The following is a 20026-nucleotide window of genomic DNA, read 5'->3' as shown; positions in this document are numbered from 1 at the left end:
GGGATTTGGACGGAGTTGTCAGTAATATGCAGATGACACTCAGCTCCATATCTCCTTCTCACCTGGTCCTAGGGAGGCAGTGGATGTCCTGAATCAGGGGTTGGAGGCCGTGATGGGTTGGATGTGGGCTAATAAATGGAGATTGAATCTGGGCAAGAAGGTGGTGCTTTTGGTCAGTAGGAGAGCCATTCGGGATGAGGGGATTCAACCAGTTCTGGATGGGGTTGCACTCCCTTTGAGAGAGCAGGTGCGCAACTTGGGGGTCTTGCTGGACCCAGCTCTGCTTTTGAAAGTTCAGGTGGAGGCTGTGGCTAGGAGTGCCTTCGCACAGCTTCAGCTAGTGCGCCAGTTGCTTTCCTTTCTCAAGAAGGCAGATCTGGCCACGGTTACCCATGCCTTAGTCACGTCATGGCTGGATTACTTTAACATGCTTTACGTGGGGCAGCTGCAGTGGCGCAGCTGGGAAGCAGGTTTCTTAGGGAGCAAGAGGCTGTTAGTTCAAATCTCTGCGAGTGTGCTTTCCAGACTGTGTCTAGTAAATATATATTTGTAGTCACCTATATCAGGCAGCAGCGATAAAGGAAGGTGCTGGAGGTGGATGCTCACTTCAGTGACAACGGCAACGACATCATCTCACACTGTGCGGGAGAAAGGCATTGGTAAACAACTCCTGTATTCTACCAAGAAAACCACATGGCTCTGTGGTCACCAGGAGTCAACAGTGATTCTACTGCACAATTGTTCCTTTCCTTTACATGGAGCTGCCCTTGAAGAATATTCAAAAACTGCAGCTAGTGCAAAATGTGGCAGCTTGGATGTTATCCGGAGCTGTCCACTGGGATCATATTACACCCATTTTTAAAAAGCTACATTGGCTGCCAATTTGTTTCCAGGTCCAATTCAAGGTGCTGGTTTTGACCTTTAAAGCCCTTAACTGTTTGGTCCCGAATACCTGAGGGGACTCCTTGCTCCCAGGGGTTTCTGTTTGTTTGACGAGGTCATTGGAGGGGGCTTTGCTCTGCTTGCTGAGCAGTTATTGTATCCCGACTTTGGAATGCTCTTTGGGTGGGGAATCCACTCCTCAGTTTCCATCATAGTTTTTAGAAAGCAAGTAAAGTCTTGGCTTTTTATATGAGTATTGTTTTTGTTGCTTCTGCTCTATATTTTATGGTGGTATTGTGTGTTTTTAAAAACTTTTAATTAGATCTGTATTTTTATATTCCAATTTAATGTTTTTATTGTGACTGTTCTATATTTTTATATTGTGTTAAATGTTTTGTAAATTCCCTTGAGATTGTTTTGATGAAAGGTGATATAAAAATCAAACAATCAATAAAAACACATCAAATACACCTTGCTTATCACTAATACTTTTTTCTAATTCTAATATTTAACTTGTGTGACAAGGGGGACCATCCCAAAATAGTCATTTCTGCATACCCAAGCTTCCTATGTATACAGATGATGTATTGATTTATGAATTAAAAGAAAAATAAAACTTTAAATAAAGCCCAAAATAGCCCAACAAAGACACACAGGCAATCCTTGTTACTCATGGGGATTCCGTTCCTTGCCTACTACTGTAATGAGGCATTGTGCCTATGGAAAATGGGGAGTTGGGGTCCAGAATGGGGAAAACATGCCAAAAACAGTGGAAAAGGGCAAAAACAACTGAAAGTATCTTCTGTACCATGCTCCATGTGGTATCTGTGTGCCCGGGAATGCCTCCCCCAATGCAAGTAAGCAAACAAACAAAAACACTTCTACAGGTGAAACTCGAAAAATTAGAATATCGTGCAAAAGTTCATTAATTTCAGTAATGCAAATTAAAAGGTGAAACTGATATATGAGATAGACGCATTACATGCAAAGCGAGATAAGTCAAGCCTTAATTTGTTATAATTGTGATGATCATGGCGTACAGCTCATGAGAACCCCAAATCCACAATCCCAGAAAATTAGAATATTGTGAAAAGATTCAACAGTCTAGGCTCCAGGTGTCCCACTCCAATCAGCTAATCAATCCATAACACCTGCAAAGGGTTCCTGAGCCTTTAAATGGTCTCTCAGTCTGGTTCATTAGGAATCACAGTCATGGGAAAGACTGCTGACTTGACAGTTGTGCAGAAAACCATCATTGACACCCTCCATAAGGAGGGAAAGCCTCAAAAGGTAATTGCAAAAGAAGTTGGATGTTCCCAAAGTGCTGTATCAAAGCACATTAATAGAAAGTTATGTGGAAGGGAAAAGTGTGGAAGAAAAAGGTGCACAAGCAGCAGGGATGACCGCAGCCTGGAGAGGATTGTCAGGAAAAGGCCATTCAAAAGTGTTGGGGACTTTCACAAGGAGTGGACTGAGGCTGGAGTTAGTGCATCAAGAGCCACCACACACAGACGGATCCTGGACAAGGGCTTCAAATGTCATATTCCTCTTGTCAAGCCGCTCCTGAACAACAAACAATGTCAGAAGCGTCTTACCTAGGCTCAAGAAAAAAAGAACTGGTCTGTTGCTCAGTGGTCCAAAGTCCTCTTTTCTGATGAGAGCAACTTTTGCATCTCATTTGGAAACCAAGGACCCAGAGTCTGGAGGAAGAATGGAGAGGCACACAATGCAAGATGCTTGAAGTCCAGTGTGAAGTTTCCACAGTCTGTGTTGATTTGGGGAGCCATGTCATCTGCTGGTGATGGTCCACTGTGCTTCATTAAGTCCAGGGTCAACGCAGCCGTCTATCAGGAGATTTTGGAGCACTTCATGCTTCCTTCCGCAAACGAGCTGTATGGGGATGCTGACTTCATTTTCCAGCAGGATTTGGCACCTGCCCACACTGCCAAAAGTACCAAAACTTGGTTCAGTGACCATGGAACTACTGTGCTTGATTGGCCAGCAAACTCGCCTGACCTGAACCCCATAGAGAATCTATGGGGCATTGCCAAGAGAAGGATGAGAGACATGAGACCAAACAATGCAGAAGAGCTGAAGGCCGCTATTGAAGCATCCTGGTCTTCCATAATACCTCATCAGTGCCACAGGCTGATAGCATCCATGCCACGCCGCATTGAGGCAGTAATTGCTGCAAAAGGGGCCCAAACCAAGTACTGAATACATATGCATGCTTATACTTTTCAGAGGTCCGATATTGTTCTATTCTTCAATCCTTGTCTTCTTGGATCCATGTAATATTCTAATTTTCTGGGATTGTGGATTTGGGGTTTTCATGAGCTGTACGCCATGATCATCACAATTATAACAAATTAAGGCTTGACTTATCTTGCTTTGCATGTAATGCGTCTGTCTCATATATCAGTTTCACCTTTTAATTTGCATTACTGAAATTAATGAACTTTTGCACGATATTCTAATTTTTTGAGTTTCATCTGTATATATAACTTTTTATATCAGAAGAGCTATAAAATGGCTCCATTCCTTAAAATGGCGACCAGAAATGACCCCCTCCGGTCATTTCCATCCTTCTAGGAACTGCGAATTCATGGATTTTAACCTTTTCGTATCTGTGGATATTGAAGTTGGGTATCTTCCCTCCCCCCCCCCCGCAGATATGTTAAACCGTGAATTGTGGCTCTGCAGATAACAAGGTTTTCCTGTATGTTCTGAGGTTTCCAGGACCAACAGTAATGTTAATATGCCAGCTGAGGCAGGGGGTGAAGCCTCTGGTGGGCTCCTGTAGTTCTGACTGCTTAAACTGGCAGAGACTAAACTGTATGTTATGCGGTTAACTTTCTTTTCCTTCACTATGCAGGGAAGTTATACAATATTAATAAAAAACCTCCCCTCTACCATTTATAGCAGTTGAGTGCCTAGCTTTACAAACTTTAAACCCTTCAGCACAGTGCAGTAGAGCAGGAAATGTTTCAGGAGGATGGAAGAGAGTATCTCCCCTGCCCCTTTTTCTCTCTTCGTACCCTGTGATCACTGGACAGTGCTTAAAAGGCTTCTGTTTACTTTGGCTGGAGCCCTCAAAATGAGCACTATTGTTAGGGGCTACAGTTACATTGCAATGTTTTGTGGTGGGTCCTCATTTCTATATTCAGCAAGTGTTGTATATGGCTAAATCAAGCCATCCTTTATGTAAATATTAATTGCCAACACAGAATATTATTTGGAGTAATTAAATGCCTGTGCATGCTAAAATTGTTGATTGATGGACCCAACAGGAAATGCTTCTGGAGGTTGGAAAATTGTCGGATTTGTGATCTGACAGTTTTATGGAGGTCATGTTGGTTCTACCAACAGGAAAATTGTCGCGGAAACTGACATGATTCCCCCACCCCCAGCTGTTGGATCAAAAATTTGACATTTTCCCGACATTCAAGGGGTGTGGATTTAAGGTTAAAGGGTTTCCCCACTTTAACTGTTAAATCCCAACCATGCTAAAACATAAGGGAGAAATTAAACAGGCATGTTGCAATTCCAAAATAATTCCTCAACAGGATGGTTGTGAGTTGGATTTCCAACTGTCGGGGGTTCCTCCTGTGGTGGCAGAACTCCTTCAGATAATGCCTGTAGGACACAACACAACATACAGTTCTAGTAATTAGCATAGATAAAGTTGTTGTTTTAGTTGATATTGAAAGATGCACAACTCTGTCTTTGAAATTATACTTGGACTACTATAGCAGAATGGTACTGTCTAAATTCTTTCAGAACATTACTACTTAAATGATTAAAATTTGTAACTGGCTAGTTAAGCAACACATATGCTGAGAACTATATTGGGTAGAATTCATGGTTATCAACTGTGCTTATTTCCAGTGGATTGACTTTTTTTTCTTGGATGCCAATATGAATTCAAACCAGAGGCAATAGCACTGGTAATATGGACTAGTTTGTTAACCTTAGAGGGGTTATCCTTCCCATTGCTGCACTTTGCACTATAAGGTCATTGCGAGGTCAATTGATTTTCATGTTTTGGATCTAGTACTATACCTGTGTGTGCTGCTCACTTTGCTTGGAATGTGCTTGGTCTGTCACTTGTTTGGTCCATTTTAATGAGGTGCTATTAAGCAGCTACTATTTTTTTTAAAAAAACACAATTACGTGCACAGTGCCTCAACATTCAGTTGCCTGTAGCATCGCTTTAGCAAAAAGAATGTAATTATGATGGGAAGATCACACACACACACACACACACACACACACACACACACACGCAGCTTGGTGCTTTATCTAGGCAGGGCTTTATATTGGCGGCTTTACCACAACTGGGACTGAGCTGTGACCCCACCCCCCATCACATGTGACACCTTTTTCAACGATCACCATTGGGCCTAGCTCAACTAGCTAGCTCCTGGGTAGAATTCTAGAGACACTACTACCACCTCCCCCCCACCTTGGGCTGATTTCTCCCCCACCCTACGCTTGCCTTAATTAATTAATTAATTAAATTAATTAATTATTACTCAATCTTTATACTGCCCTTCCAAAATGGCACAGGACGGTTTACAATTAAAAACAAAATCATTAAAATCAGTTAACAATTAAAACAAAAATGATGAAACAGTCTAAAACAACAATTAACAATTAAAAAATCAAAAACAGCAATTAAACAATCACAACAGTTTAAAAAAACCCTGAAAACCAGGTTACAACATTAAAACTAATTACAACTATTTAAAAACCCTGGAAGGCCAGGCCAAACAGATGGGTTTTAAGGGCTCTCCTGAAGGCCAGTAAAGAACTCCAATTGTGGATTTCTCCCAGGAGTGCATTCCACAGCCCAGGAGCAGCTACAAAGAAGGCCTGCCTCTGAGTTGCCACCAGATGAACCAGTAGTAACTGGAGATGGACTTCCTCAGATGACCTTAATGTGCGGTGGGGATCATGCAGAAGAAGGTGCTCTCTAAGATAACTCGGACCTAAGCCGTTCAAGGCATTAAAGGTAATAACCAGCACTTTGTATTTTGCCTGGAAACGTATTGGCATCCAGTGTAACTGTTTCAAAACAGGCATAATATGGTCTGTCCGGGTTGCCCCAGAGACCAGTCTGGCTGCAGCATTCTGAACTAACGGAAGTTTCTGAACTACATACAAAGTCAGCCCCACGTAGAACGCATTGTAATAGTCATACTGGGAGATTACCAGCTGATGCAACACTGTTTTGAGGTCATCCTTTTCAAGGAATGGGCACAGCTGTCAAATCAGCCGAAGCTGATAGAAAGCACTCCTGGCCATGGCCTCCACCTGAGATACCAGGGTGAGGCCTGGATCCAGGACAACTCCCAAGATGTGCACCTTCACCTTCTGAGGGAGTGTAACCCCATCCAGCACAGGAAGATCTAACTCACCCCTCAGATTCTGAGCCCCTATAAAATGTACCTCCGTCTTGCTTGGATTCAGCTTCAATTTGTTCTCCCTCATCCAGCCCATTACTGCCTGTAGGCAGGCATTTAGAGAATGAGTGCCATTTCCTGAAGATGAAAAGGAGAAGTAGATTTGGGTGTCATCAGCATACTGATAACATCCAGCACCAAATCTCCTGATGACCTCACCCAGCGGTTTCATGTAGATATTGAAAAGCATTGGTGACTGAATGGAGCCCTGAGGGACTCCATATAACAGTTCTCATTTTGAGGAACAACTGTCATCAAGCTCCACCATCTGAAATCTAACCGAGAGATAGGAAAAGAACCACTGCAAAGCAGTGCCACCTATTATTTATTTATTTGATTTCTATACTGCCCTTCCAAAAATGGCTCAGGGTGGTTTACACAGAGAAATAAATAATAATCACCAACTCCCCCAGGCATTCCTATCACCAACTCCCCCAGGCGATCCAACTCCCCAGGCATTCCTATCACCAACTCCCCCAGGCGATCCCAGGTGTAGATATTGAAAAGCATTGGTGAAAGAATGGAGCCCTGAGGGACTCCATATAACAGCTCCTGCTTTGAGGAGTAACTGTCACCAAGCTCCACCATCTGGAATCTACCCGAGAGATAGAAGCAGAACCACTGCAAAGCAGTGCCCCATCACCAACTCCCCCAGGTGATCCAGAAGGATACCATGGTCAATGGCAAAAATGGCTCAGGGCGGTTTACACAGAGAAATAAATAATAATCACCAACTCCCACAGGCATTCCGATCACCAACTCCCCCAGGCAATCCAGAAGGATACCATGGTCAATGGTATCGAACGCTGCCGAGAGATCGAAAGGAACCAGCAGAGTCACACTCCCTCTGTCGATTCCCCGGTAAAGGTCATCCATCAGACCGGCCTAGGCTGTCTCAACCCCATAGCCAGCTCTAAAGCCAGTTTTAAATGGGTCTAGACAATCAGTTTCTTCCAAGACTGCCAGGAGCTGGTCGGCCACCACCCTCTCAATCACCTTGCCCAACCAAGGGAGATTGGAGATTGGCCTGTAACTGTCCATCGCTAAGGGGTCCAGGGAAGGCTTTTTAAAGAGTGGTCTAACCATTGCCTCCTTCATACAAGGAGGCACTCTATCCTCCCTCAGCGATGCATGTATGATATTAACTAGGCCACCACCAACAATCTCCCTGTTAGATAGAAGCAGCCAAGTCGGGCAAGGATTCGGAGAACAGGTGGTAGGCTGCACCGTCCCAAGCAGGTTGTCCACATCCTCAGGAGTCACAGATTGAAACTGATCCAATCTAATACTGCAAGAGGGATCACTGGACACCTCCTCGATAGACCCTTGCTGAAATAGTGTAGTCCAAGTCAGCCCGAATACAGGATAACTTGTTCACAAAGAACCCATTAAAAGCATCACAGCAGAACGACCCTGGAGACTGATTTGAAGTAGGAGACTAAATTCCTCATAACCTGGGATAACTCTGCTGAGCATGAGCCTGCAGCCACAATGTGCGCAGACCAAAATCTCCTTTTCGCTGCACGCACCACCACCACATAAGCCTTCAAATGGGTCTCATCTGCATCCTGTCAGAATCGAACTGAGTTCTCCTCCACTTGTGCGCTAGTCGCCTACCCAACTGCTTCAGCCCCCGCAACTCCTCAGTATACCAAGATGCCATTCTTGAAGCTGGTTGGAAGGGATGCTTAGGAACAATCATGTCTACTGCCCTGATGAGTTTCCTTTTCCAGGTTCCCACATGGCCATTGACAGAATCACCAGCTGCACCAACATCAAAATTCTCCAAGGTCTTTTGAAATCCCGCTGGGTCCAGCAGCCTTTTTGAATGGACCATCCTAATAGGTCCACCACCCCTGCAGGGGTGGATTGCAGCTGTGAAGCCAACCTTAACCAGGTAGTGGTCTGTCCATGATAATGGGGAAATGACAGTATCCTTCACCCACGGAACACCCCCATAAAAGACCAAATCGAGTGTATGGCCGGCAACATGAGTAGGTTCAGAAACTAATTGGGATAGGCCCATAGTTGTCATGGCCCCTATGAACTCCTGAGCCGCAGCAGACAAGCCAGCCCCAAAGTGGATATTGAAGTCCCCCAGCACTAAAAGTCTAGGAGACTCCAACACCAACTCTGCGACCAGTTCTGTCAGTTCAGTTAGGGGGTCAGTTGGGTAGTGGGGTGGACGGTACACCAACAGAATCCCTAATCTATCCCTCGTTCCCAGCCTCAAAAATATGCACTCAATATAAATCAACTGTCTCACAGGGGCCCTGGTCAGGGAAATGGTATTCTTATGGACCACAGCCACTCCACCCCCTTGCCCACTTCCCCTGGCCTGCTCCACAACAGAGTAACCTGGTGGGAGAAGCTGAGCCCACCCTGGACCACTCACCTCCACCAACCAGGTCTCAGTTATACATGCCAGGTCTGCTCCCTCATCCACGATCAAATCATGGACAATTTCGTCATCGTTCTGAACTGACATGGCATTACAGAGGAGCAAGGCCAGACTCTGTGGGTCGTTAGAGCTGCTTCCTGAGGCTTGACAGAGCAGTTGAAAGTGGAAACAGTTACTAAATTACTGATTTCTCTTCCCCTGTAACGGCCAGCTGCTCTGCCAGCGCCAGTTCTTCTATTCCCCACCACTATAGTAATAGCTGCCCCAGAACTTCCGGGCACACCACCAGCACCATCCCACTCAAGAGAGCCCAAACACGTATCTGCAGAAAGGCCTGGCACAAACCAGCCCTCAGCCCCACCCTCGAAGACCATGGGGGATCTTGAGCCAAACAGCCTGGTCCTCTCCCTTGTTATCCTCCAAAGTGGCTCCCCCAAAGTGGCAACCTCATTTGGTGTCGCCTCTTGGGGGGCGATCCTGCTGGTGGTGGGCCCGCCGTCACAGGCAGCGTTCCTATAAAGCCCAAAGCTGAGTAGGTGACCCGAGGAACTGCTGAATCACACAGGAGCTGGTCTAAATCCTGCCCACAATCTCCACAGATGTTAACCTGAGGCTGCAGCCCCACAGAGGAAGCAGAAGCAGGCAGGCAACAGCAGAAGGAACCCCAGCACCCACCTGGTCTCTCACCCCAAGCAACACTGGGTGGGAAGCGGATGGACTCTGCCTCTCCCTCTCTGCTTGGCTTTTAAATTGACATTAGATTTGCAATGTCATTTTGATTTCATTTGGCCTCTCTTAACTGATTGCCAGGAAATTAAGGACTGACGAAAAGAAGTACCTTTCACACAGCGCATAATCAGTCTATGGAGTTTGCTGCCACAGGATGTGGTGATAGCCACTAGTTTGGATGGCTTAAAAGGGGTTTAGACAAATTCGCTGTGGACAGCTCTATTAATGGCTACTAGTTTTGATGGCTGTAGGCTACCTCCAGGCTCAGAGGTAGGGTGCTATTTGCCAGGGAAGCAACAGCTGAAGAGGGGGTATGCCTTCATCACCTACTTGTGGGCTTTCCAAAAGTGCCTGATGGGCCACTGTGAATACTGGATGCTGGACTTAGATAGGCCTTGGACTTGATCCAGCAGGACTGTTATGTTCTTATGTCCTGTTCCCAAAACCATTACTTTTAGATTGTAAGATTCTTGAGGACTGACGTGTTAACATTTGCGGTGGGGGAACCCTAAACTTCCATTTTCTGAAGGAAGTCGTCTTCCCTTTTATAGCTTCCATGACTCTTTAGCCACGCTGGCATCCTGGACTTGTTGATTCCTTTCCTCCTTCTTGGTATGGTCCGTGCATGCTATTTGGCTGCTCAGAGTAACTCTCCTGTATTTATTCAGGTTTTCTGACCTGTCCACATCAGCCAGCAACATGTTGTGAGCTGGCCCAATTATGGACTCTGCCAAATGTATCCCATCCCCATCCAAGAAGAATGTCATGTATCTCTCAGCCTAACCTACCTCACAGGGTTGTTGTGAGGATAAAAATAAGCATGTGCACCGCTCTGAGCTCCTTGGAGGAAGCACAGGATAGAAATGTAATAAATGAATAAATGGGTGGCTTTTTGGAAAAGAGAAATTCAGTTGGTGGGGGTGATCGTGAAGCAGGAATGCAAATTCCCTTACTTGGAGCGAACTTTGCTCAGTCGTGTGGCCGGTCATGCAGCATACCAGTCAGTGTGCCATGGCATACCATTTGGGAAAGCCTGATCTAGACTAAGTCATGATTAAGTACAATTGAAATAAATGTAGTTAGTTATGGCTAACTTGTCCCATTAATTTCAGAGCGACTTTGTCATAACTAACTTGGTCTGGATGCTATCCAATATACTTTAGCTTTATTTTTTTTCTTACTGTTAAGACCTTTAAAACTTTTAGGAAATGTATATTTCATTTCCTTGTTTTCTCTTACAACAGCCACTATCTCAATTATGATTGATAGTTTTCCCTATGATAGTTTTCTTTTTCCCCTTATAGAAATTTCCCTGCTTCTGTCTTTTTCAGTCAGCACTGGATGTGAATGTTGAGCTACAGTTTTTCAGATCTATATGCTTGTCAAATCAATTGTTACTTGTCGATATTTCCCTGCCATCATTTTTCTTTCTGCACATGTCCTCTTTTTTCCTTTGTATTGCTATCAACTTCATTCAGCACTCTGCATGTTCAGCAGTGTGAATATTTGTCCTGCACATTTTCAGATACATATGTGGTCTAGTTTATTCTTTTATTTTAGCTGGCAACTCTTCAGGTTATATTAACAAATGGCAGCCTGACATACACCAATGATAGTTCCTCAAGTTGGCTGAATGCCAATGCTCACTAACTCACATTTCAGTAGAGATGATTCAGTGGTTGTTTGACCAGTCAGATATTGTTGGTTGCCCACTTGTTTGACCATGACCATATATTATCAATATTCCATGAAGTCAAGAATCCCAATCAAGTCACTGTGTAAGCAGCTTATCTTATCTTAGTTAATTATTTAATTATCAATTGTGGTATCATTTGCAAGCAAGGGCAGGAGTGGGAACTGCTTGCCATCTGGTCCTGCAACAATTGGGGGCAAACCTACCTGCATAGCAAAGCCTCCGCTAATGGTCCTCTTGTAGGACTTTGAGAAAGTTGATAGTAGATGGCCATTGGGTACAATGGCTAACTCAGTGTGAGTGCAATTGAATGCTGTATTCAGTGGCATTGAAATATGCAGGGGTCAAGAAATGTTCTCTTTTCACTAGCCGGACAAAAATGTGTTACTTGTTGTGATCAGCCTCTCCTCCCTCTAAAGAGTTAACTGGAAGTGAACCCTGTCTTGACTGACAGGCTTGTGAACTCCAAGCCTCAGCCAATCAGCACACCAGATAGGAGGGACCAAGAGAGCTGTTGCCACGAAGAGTTCTTTGTTAGAGAAAATGCTAGATGGGAGGTGCATAGGACATGTGACCATCGAGGTTGGCTGCAGGAGGACTATTGCAGCTCTTGGAGGATAGAAATGCAGGGGCTTGATTCTTAACCAGAGTTTGGTGAGTTCAAGGAAAAAGGAAGCCAAGGCCTAGTGGCTTCGGAAGTTTAGGGCAGGAGAAAGTGGTTTAGTAAGAGTTTGCGTTGGGATTTCTATTTCTTTGGTGTGTGTGCTTTTGCATATTCCTGATTCTGGTCCATTATTGTTTACCTGGAATGTAATTAAAATAAGAAGCACTAGTGTACGCCCATTCTACCTAGGGCATTGCAAAAGACTCTGTAAACATTTAAGCATGCATTAAGACAAACTATTTTTGTAACCTACTAAGTATTTTTAATTGTATTTAAAAGCTGAGAAATCCGTGGACGGAAGCAGTCTGTAGTAATTGAATAAAACTATATATTTTTAGTTCTTTTCTTTTTACAAGCCCCTCCGACTTGGTTTTTAACTTAGGAAAAGAGGCGGGGGGGCGCACGCGAAGGGGAGGTTTCTCTGGTGCAAACACATCCTCAAATGTTTAGCAGCTATCAGTTTTCTCACCATGTGTAGGCTTGCACGTGGAAGGTTTTTGTACTTGTACTTACCTGATAGCAAAATAAACAGAGCTTCCTGGGATTCCACCCCAAGCCCAGGGAGTTTCAAGTTCGGTCGATAAAAGTGGTGGTGGTGGCAGCTTTTTGAACCTAATGATACTACAGAATTAATTTTATGAGAAGCCTAGCCAGGCAGCTCAGCAGGAATGATTCAGCATTTATTTCCTTCACATGAGCTTGGTCTGAGACATAGACTTTAATCTGCTGCACTTGTTGAGCTGTGTTGGTACATGACTTGTTGGGATTTTTTTGCTTGTTAGGCATCATTTTTTACTCGTCACTGACAAAGAGACTAGTGGATTTCCTCAGCTTTCCTGATGCTTTTTACTTTTGAATTGTGATGAAAGCTGTCCTATCTTCAGTGTCACATATACAGAGCTGTATCACATGGGCAGAACTGTTCAATGAATTGTTCATTTATAGGAACAAGTTCACTGGTCTGTTTATGTAACTAGCATAATTATGAAACCTATTGAGCGTGACGCGCACACACACATATAAACTGGGCAAATGTTCAACCCTAGATTACACTCAGCCTTTCTCTTCACTCTCCCAAGTGTGTTGAGGCAGAGCAGAATGTTTGCCTCTTGCACCAGAAGTGTGTGGTGTTTCCTTGTACCTGCTTACAGCTGCCATCTGCCATTGTTCAATCTCAGAATAATCCAGCATGGAAAATGATAGTTGTCCTGCAGACTTCCAGGTTCTCATCTCCATGAGTGAATGACTATTCAACCTTGTCTGTTTTGTGATGAGACCTTATGATGAGACCTTATTATATTTATGAGAAGTAGTGTGTAAGTACTTGCTTAAATTCCAGAGACATATTTTGTTGGTTTAAAATGGGTTGAATGAATGTAGCTCAATTTTAAATAAATGGAGCTGCATATAGAGGTGTGCCTTAATCTAAAATTGTATTTTAATTTCTGGGATGCTTAGTGAAATATAAGAACCCAAGATCTGTTCTCTGATAGATTCTAATTGTAATTAAACTAATATCTAGCTCTTACTTTCCTAAGATAAAATTCTTAGCCATAACTTTGTCCATGCAAGAGTTTTATTTTCCCTTTTTCATACCTAGAGACAGATCTGTAAAACACAAAATATGTAACACTTAAAACAACGAGGTAGGGCTAGATTCAGTTTTAAAAATCAACATTCCTTCTAGATTGTACTGTTATATATTATATAGTTGGACGCATCTTTAAAAAGCCCCAGAATTTTTATTTTTAAAGTCTTTTAAAAATAAGCATCTGGGTTTTCCATTTTTATGAGTCCTGGAGCCACCCTGGAACATGAAGTCTATGCTATGATGCGCATATCCTTTTGAAAAGCATGTTCAACCAGTGGAAATGGCTATATGAATGCTATTTTTAATCAAGCTACCACAGTGGTTAAGCAATTGTTCATTAATTTTGTTTTTATTTAGGTGTTGGGTGTCTCAGCTAGTCACTATTAATTTCATCACAGTGCACTTCCTTTGACATTTAGTATTATCAATGATAAAAAAGGGAGAAGTGGGCAGTAATAGAAAAAGTTGCTGCAAACATAAATAAAAAACTTGTTATATGTCATGTCTTCAGTTGTTTACTTTGGGATAATTTGTGTAATTATAGTTTTTCTGTGTTAGAATATCTCCTGAATATAAATGTGTTGAACTGGACTTGTAAAGGTAGCTGCACATGATGACCCAGCACTTATGAAATACTTGTTTGTCATGTGCCTGTGTAGAAGTTACACTTCATTTATGCTTTTAGTTCTCTTGCTAATACTTAAATTAAAGTTTTGATCTAAGAATTTAGGTTGATATATTGTAGCTTTAGCTCAAATAACTATTAAAAAATACAGGATCTTTGCATGAGACTATGGGTTGGCTTGAACAATACTCTGTCCACCGGCCCCAGCACATGCAATAAGGATGTACATCAGGCCTGCTCAACTTCGGCCCTCCTGCAGATATTGACCTACAACTCCCATAATCCCTGGCTATTGGCCACTGTGGTTGGGGATCCTGGGAGTTGTAGTCCAAAAACAGCTGTGGGGCCTAAGCTGAGCAGGCCTGATGTACATGCATTGTTAGAGCATAGTTCTGCCCTCCCATGCACTGGGGGTGAGAGGAGGGACATGTGCATACTCACTATGTGCACATGTATTTACTTTTTCCGCTTGCTCAAGCGCACACACTGTAATCTGCACCTCTCCTGCAGTGCACAGTGGACTGTTGCAGGCATGGCACTGGTTCCTTTTTAGTTAAGAGACTGGGAACAAGCTGCAGGAGTGAGTATCCTCTTCTCCAACCTCTCCTCTCTCCTGGCAATCAATCAACTGTGATGAATGCTAACCAAGGTTAACATTTAAGCACAGTTTGCCATGGGGTGGTGGTGATGGTCGGATTTGCTCTTGAGAGTAAGGATCTGGAGGAAGAATTCTTCATGTGGCTGGCTTCTGGCTTCTTAACCATATTTAAGAGGGATCTAGCATGATTTCTTCACCAGGCAAATAACTATTAAAATTTTGTGTTTATCTTCTAAAAGAAAATATTCTTTTCCATTCCAGCATTATCTGCATACCAGAGGTACTACAGTTTACAATCTGACTACTGGAAGGTCTGTATAGATGTATATTTTGTGGAATTAATATTGTTTGATACTATGTTCTAACTTTGTTTTAGCTTGGGAACTTGTATGTGTGAGTGCCAGTATGTTTACCTTGGTGATATACATTGCTGCCTTCCGCAACTTAAATGTGCATGATATTGTTATGCAACTTTCTGTCTGCTTCTTTTGCTTTCAGAACTGAATGAGCAGCTGTGGTTATCCTATGGCAGACAATCCTTAAGCTTTATTGAAGGTTTCTTTTGTCATCCTGTTGCTGCTCTTGTTCATATTATACCAAGTTAACACTGCAAAGGATATCTTTCCCCATAGATTTTAGTATTGTTTTATGGAGTATGTATTATCTGCACAGCTAGCATAGAAGTTAATACTAGCTCCTTCCTATGAGTAGCAAAGAAATAGGGATTTGTCCTTGAAGGGTGTTTTCCTCCCTACATACACTCCCTTTTCTGTAATCCTCACAAGTGCAGTTAAACATTTTGTCGGCACAGATGAACCAGATTCTCCTTTATTCCAGGATCTGAAACTTCAGAGTAATGCAGCTTGAACTGTCCAAATTAAACTTCTGGCAATATCTGGATTGATTCGCAAATCTTGCCATTATAGTCCTCATTCACAAATAGTGATAGAGGTCTTGGATCTTTGGTGCAGTGTATATATAGGAATACCAAAACAACTGGGGTAGGGCAAGAATCTGTCACCTGTCCCAGACACAGATAAGATTTTGTGTGGCATTCTAAATTATCTTCAGCTCTGCACAGTAAATCCATAGGCCCTTATCTGGAAATCTGTTGTTGGGGCTCCCATGTATGTATAGAATTCCTCTCACCAAAAGGCTTCTTACACATATTAATGTAACGGTATCCTCACAGTTAAAGCATCCTGCACATTCAGGAACGCCATATCCACATTACATTAATGGGGCTCTGAATAATAGTGCAAACAAATTTCAGTAGGAATGCTCTGGATTTGATCACAGCAAATCATTGGTTTATCTTATTTAATTAGTTTATTTTTATTTATTACATTTCTATACTGCCCAAAACTTACATCTTGATACAGATTTAGAAATCCTTGGGGAAGGGTTTAGCCATTTTTGGTTAGTTTCAGTAACGTATTGGAAATTGAGCGTGTTGAGGTGTTTGAGACATTAATGTTGTCATGATCATTTCACCATGATGAAATGGTGAACTGCATACTTAGAATGCATAAGTGTTTGCGCTTATTTTTTGTTTACTTTTAGAATCTGCTGAGGTCATGTTCAAGCATTTATACAGCCTTAATTGTAATTGAGAGAAATCTGTGGATCAGGCTTGTAGTCACCTGCTTGGTTGTGTCTGATGAATTAATTTCTGAAGAACTGGGCAACGAAACTTCACAAAAGTTGGGTTTTATTTTGAGGGGGGTGTCAAAAATATCACATGTTGCTGATATAGATTACCGTAAGGAGGCTAGCACAAAAATATAGGTTAATAAGATTAATGTAAGTTGTCTAATACCTGTATAATGCATATTGGGTCCAGTATGCTTCTGCTCACATAACACTTCTGCTGGTGTAAGGGAGCTCTCCAATTTCAGTCAGTTATTTCTCCCTGCTACTGTGGCTGCTCTGAATGCCATTTCCAAGGGTTTCCTGATCCTCAGGATGTGCAAGGGTATACAACAGAAAGTGGGTGAAAAACTCTGGGATTCTGCTTGCTATTATTTGCATATAAGTCAGTAAAAGTGTAGAAAACAGTATGTAAAATATTGTCTAGGCATTGTTATTTGCTGGTGTTCTTTATTATATGCACTTCTCCCACATTCACAAAGTGTTTAAGCAAATCAGAGTGGAGAAATGTCCGTGTTTTTAGCCTACTTTCCAGTAGACTTATGAGATCACCCGTCATTCCGTGTGTCTGTTGGTCTCCCCACCCCCACCCCCCATCAACTTTGCAACGCCTGGACCAATATGAACCAAATTGGGTACAGTTGTAGGGATACCTCAATGGCATAGTTTGTGATGATATTGTTATCACAATTCAAGATGTTGGTTGCGTAAACCCTTGAGGTGCAAGTGGACTAACCTGTGAATCACCGAACTGATTTGAACCAAATTAGGTGCAGCTGTAGGGACACATAGGGATGCCCCAATGGCGTAGTTTGTGATGTCATCCACCCCAATCAAAGATGGTGGATGCATAAACCTCTGATGTGCAAGTGGGCTAACCTGTGGACTGTCTGATTTGAACCAAATTAGGTACAATTGTAGTGAGTGAGACAAAGGGACACCTCAGTGGCATAGTTGGTGATGATGTCATCTACTCTGATTCAAGATTGCGGCTCTGGAATGCGCTTCCTGCTGAAATAAGAGCCTCTCCATCTGACAACTTTTAAAAAGTCAGTTAAGACACATTTGTTCACCCAGGCTTTTAATTAGATACTGTTTTGATAGTTTTTAACACTGTTTAAATTTTAAATTATTGTCATTTTATCCTTTTTATTTTGTTGTAATCTGTATGTTATTGCGAGTCTTTTAATACTTTTTTTGTTGTAATTTGTATTTTATTTGTAAGCTGCCCGGAGATGTACCTTTTGGGTGGGATATAAATATGTTAAATAAGATGGTGGATGCATAAACCTTTGAGGCGTAAGTGGGCTAATTTGTGAAACTGCCTAACCAATTTGAACCAAATTTGGTACAGTTCTAGTGAGTGACACATAGGGACACCTCAATGGTGTAGTTTGCAATGATGTCATCTACCCTGATCCAAGATGGTGGACATGTGAATGTTTGAGGTGCAAGAGGTCTAACTTGTGGACCACATATGCAATTTGAACCAAATTTAGTCTGTCTGTAGGGGCAGTGAAAGGAAAGTAGGCAGATCTGTTCTTACTAGAATAACTTGTTCCTTTATGAAGGTTTAAATTGTTACATGACAGAAATGATCAATTTTGAATAATGTGGAAATAAAAGGCATTTCAGGCCAGGTGTGTTAAGAGCCTGGATAAATCTAAGTTTGACTGCTGCTTGTTTTCATAGAGAAGAAAATAAGGAATTGGTTCCAGAGGTATGTGAGTGGAACTCTGCTTCCACAACAGGGTTGTCATGCCCCTGTGCCACCCCACCCCACACCAACCCTCTAGTGAGGGATGGAAATGGCCAGTCTCCTCGCAAAAATATGTAGCTTATCCCTTTAATCAGTCTCTGTACCAGAGGACTGGAAAGTAGCTAATATAACACTGATTTTTAAAAAGGGATCCAGGGGGATTCTAGGAAATTACAGGCCAGTTAGCTTAATGTCTTCCAGGAAAATTGATGGAAAGCATTTTCAAGGATAAAATGGTTAAGCATATAGAAGAACAGGCCCTGATGAAGGAGAACCAGCATGCCTTCTGCAGGGGTCTTGCCTCACCAACCTTTTGGAGTAGTTTGAAAATGTCAGCAGGTGGTGGCTAAATTTGCAGATAACACCAAACTGTTTAGGGTAGCGACATCCAAAAGAGATTGTGAGGAGTTCCAAAATGATCTCTCTAAACTGGGGGAGTGGGTGACAAAATGGCAAATGTGGTTCAATATTGGCAAGTGTGAAGTGATGCATATTAGGACAAAAAACCCCAACTTCACATATATGCTGATGGGAGCTGAGCTGTTGGTGCCTGACCAGGAGAGGGATCTTGGGTTCATGGTGGACAGCTCGTTCAAGGGGTTGACTCAGTGTGTGGCAGCTGTTAAAAAGGCCAGTTGCCTTGGAATCATTAAGAAGGGGACTGAAAAAAACCCTGCTAATCTGTTAAATACATTAAATAAATATTATTTAAATTAAAAAAAATGCCCTCATACAAAACTATGGTGCGGCCACATTTGGAGTACTGCATATGGTTCTGATCACCGTATCTTAAGAAGGACATTGTAGAACTTTAAAAGGTGCAGAAGAGGGCAACCAAGATGATAAGAGGCCTAGAGCACTTTCTTTATGAAGCAAGGCTACAACACCTGGGGCTTTTTCCTTTATATACTTTATATATTTTACTTTTTTTAATTAAAAAAAAGGCGACTGAGGGCAGACATGATAGAAGTCTATAAAATCATGCATAGTATAGAGAAAGTTGATAGATAAATTTTTCTTCCCCTCTCACAACACTAGGACCAGGGATCATTCTGTGAATCTGATTGCCAAGAAATTTAGGACTGATAAAAGAAAACACTTTTTCACACAAGATATAATCAACTGTGGTGACAGCCAGCAACCTGGATGGCTTTAAGAGAGGCTTAGATAAATTCATTGAGGACAGGTCTATCAATGGCTACTAGTCTGGTGGCTATAGGCCACCTGCAGCCTCAGAGGTAAGATGCCTCTAAATACCGGTTGCAGGCGAGTAATAGCAGGAGAGAGGACATGCCCTCAGCTCTTGCCTGTGGGCTTCCCCAAGGCATCTGGTGGGCCACTGTGAAACAGGATGCTGGACTAGATAGACCCAGCAGGGCTGTTCTTATGTTCTAACCATTTAGAAGGACATAGAATGTGGTGCAAGGGAGTGCAGCAGGAGGAGGGGGATTGGCAGAAATTGGATGGGCCACATTGTGTGAGTAATGGTGTTTTTGCACTTGCATAGCGCTTTGCTGGATCCAGTTCAAAATATTGGGCAACATCCAAACTAAATTAGTCATGCTTAAGCGCTGCTGAAATAAATGGAACATGTTAGTCATTACTTAAGACCCATTAATTTCATTAGGACTTAATCATGATTTACTTAGTTTGAATCCCACCTACTGAAATGATTTAGATTTAGCCTTGTTCTGAAAGCTATGTATATGCCAGACAAGTTGCTGACCAACAGGTATTTTACCTGTCCATGCAATATTTTGGCCTTGTGATTTAGTATTGTGTTCGTTGTTGAATAAACTAGGTATTTGCAAGGGCAGGATTTTTCTTGATTTCATTTATACTCTTCTCCTGCCCCACCAAGCCCTTCCCAGTGACCTGTTGGAACCAGTTAAAATCACAGCTTCGCTACATTATTCACTGCTGTTTCAAGTTTGCAGAAATGAAGACACTATCACTGGTCTGTCGTTTC

General features: G+C 42.5%; 1 protein-coding gene across 8 annotated transcripts in view; it reads left to right on the top strand.

Moving 5' to 3' along the window:
- KDM6A (lysine demethylase 6A) overlaps positions 1 to 20026 on the top strand; it is a 255888-nt gene that overhangs the window by 54148 nt on the left and 181714 nt on the right. For 7 of the 8 annotated variants that reach the window (XM_053304859.1, XM_053304862.1, XM_053304861.1 and 4 more), the window contains exon 5: positions 14910 to 14959. In XM_053304859.1, the coding sequence (XP_053160834.1) occupies positions 14910 to 14959 (50 nt within the window). Of the gene's footprint in view, positions 1 to 14909; positions 14960 to 17268; positions 17348 to 20026 lie in introns of those variants that run through there. The other variant, XM_053304863.1, reaches the window with a different exon arrangement.

The sequence above is a fragment of the Hemicordylus capensis genome, chromosome 3 (genome assembly GCF_027244095.1).
Source record: "Hemicordylus capensis ecotype Gifberg chromosome 3, rHemCap1.1.pri, whole genome shotgun sequence".
Taxonomy (NCBI): domain Eukaryota; kingdom Metazoa; phylum Chordata; class Lepidosauria; order Squamata; family Cordylidae; genus Hemicordylus; species Hemicordylus capensis.
This window is presented reverse-complemented; position numbering and strand designations above follow the sequence as displayed.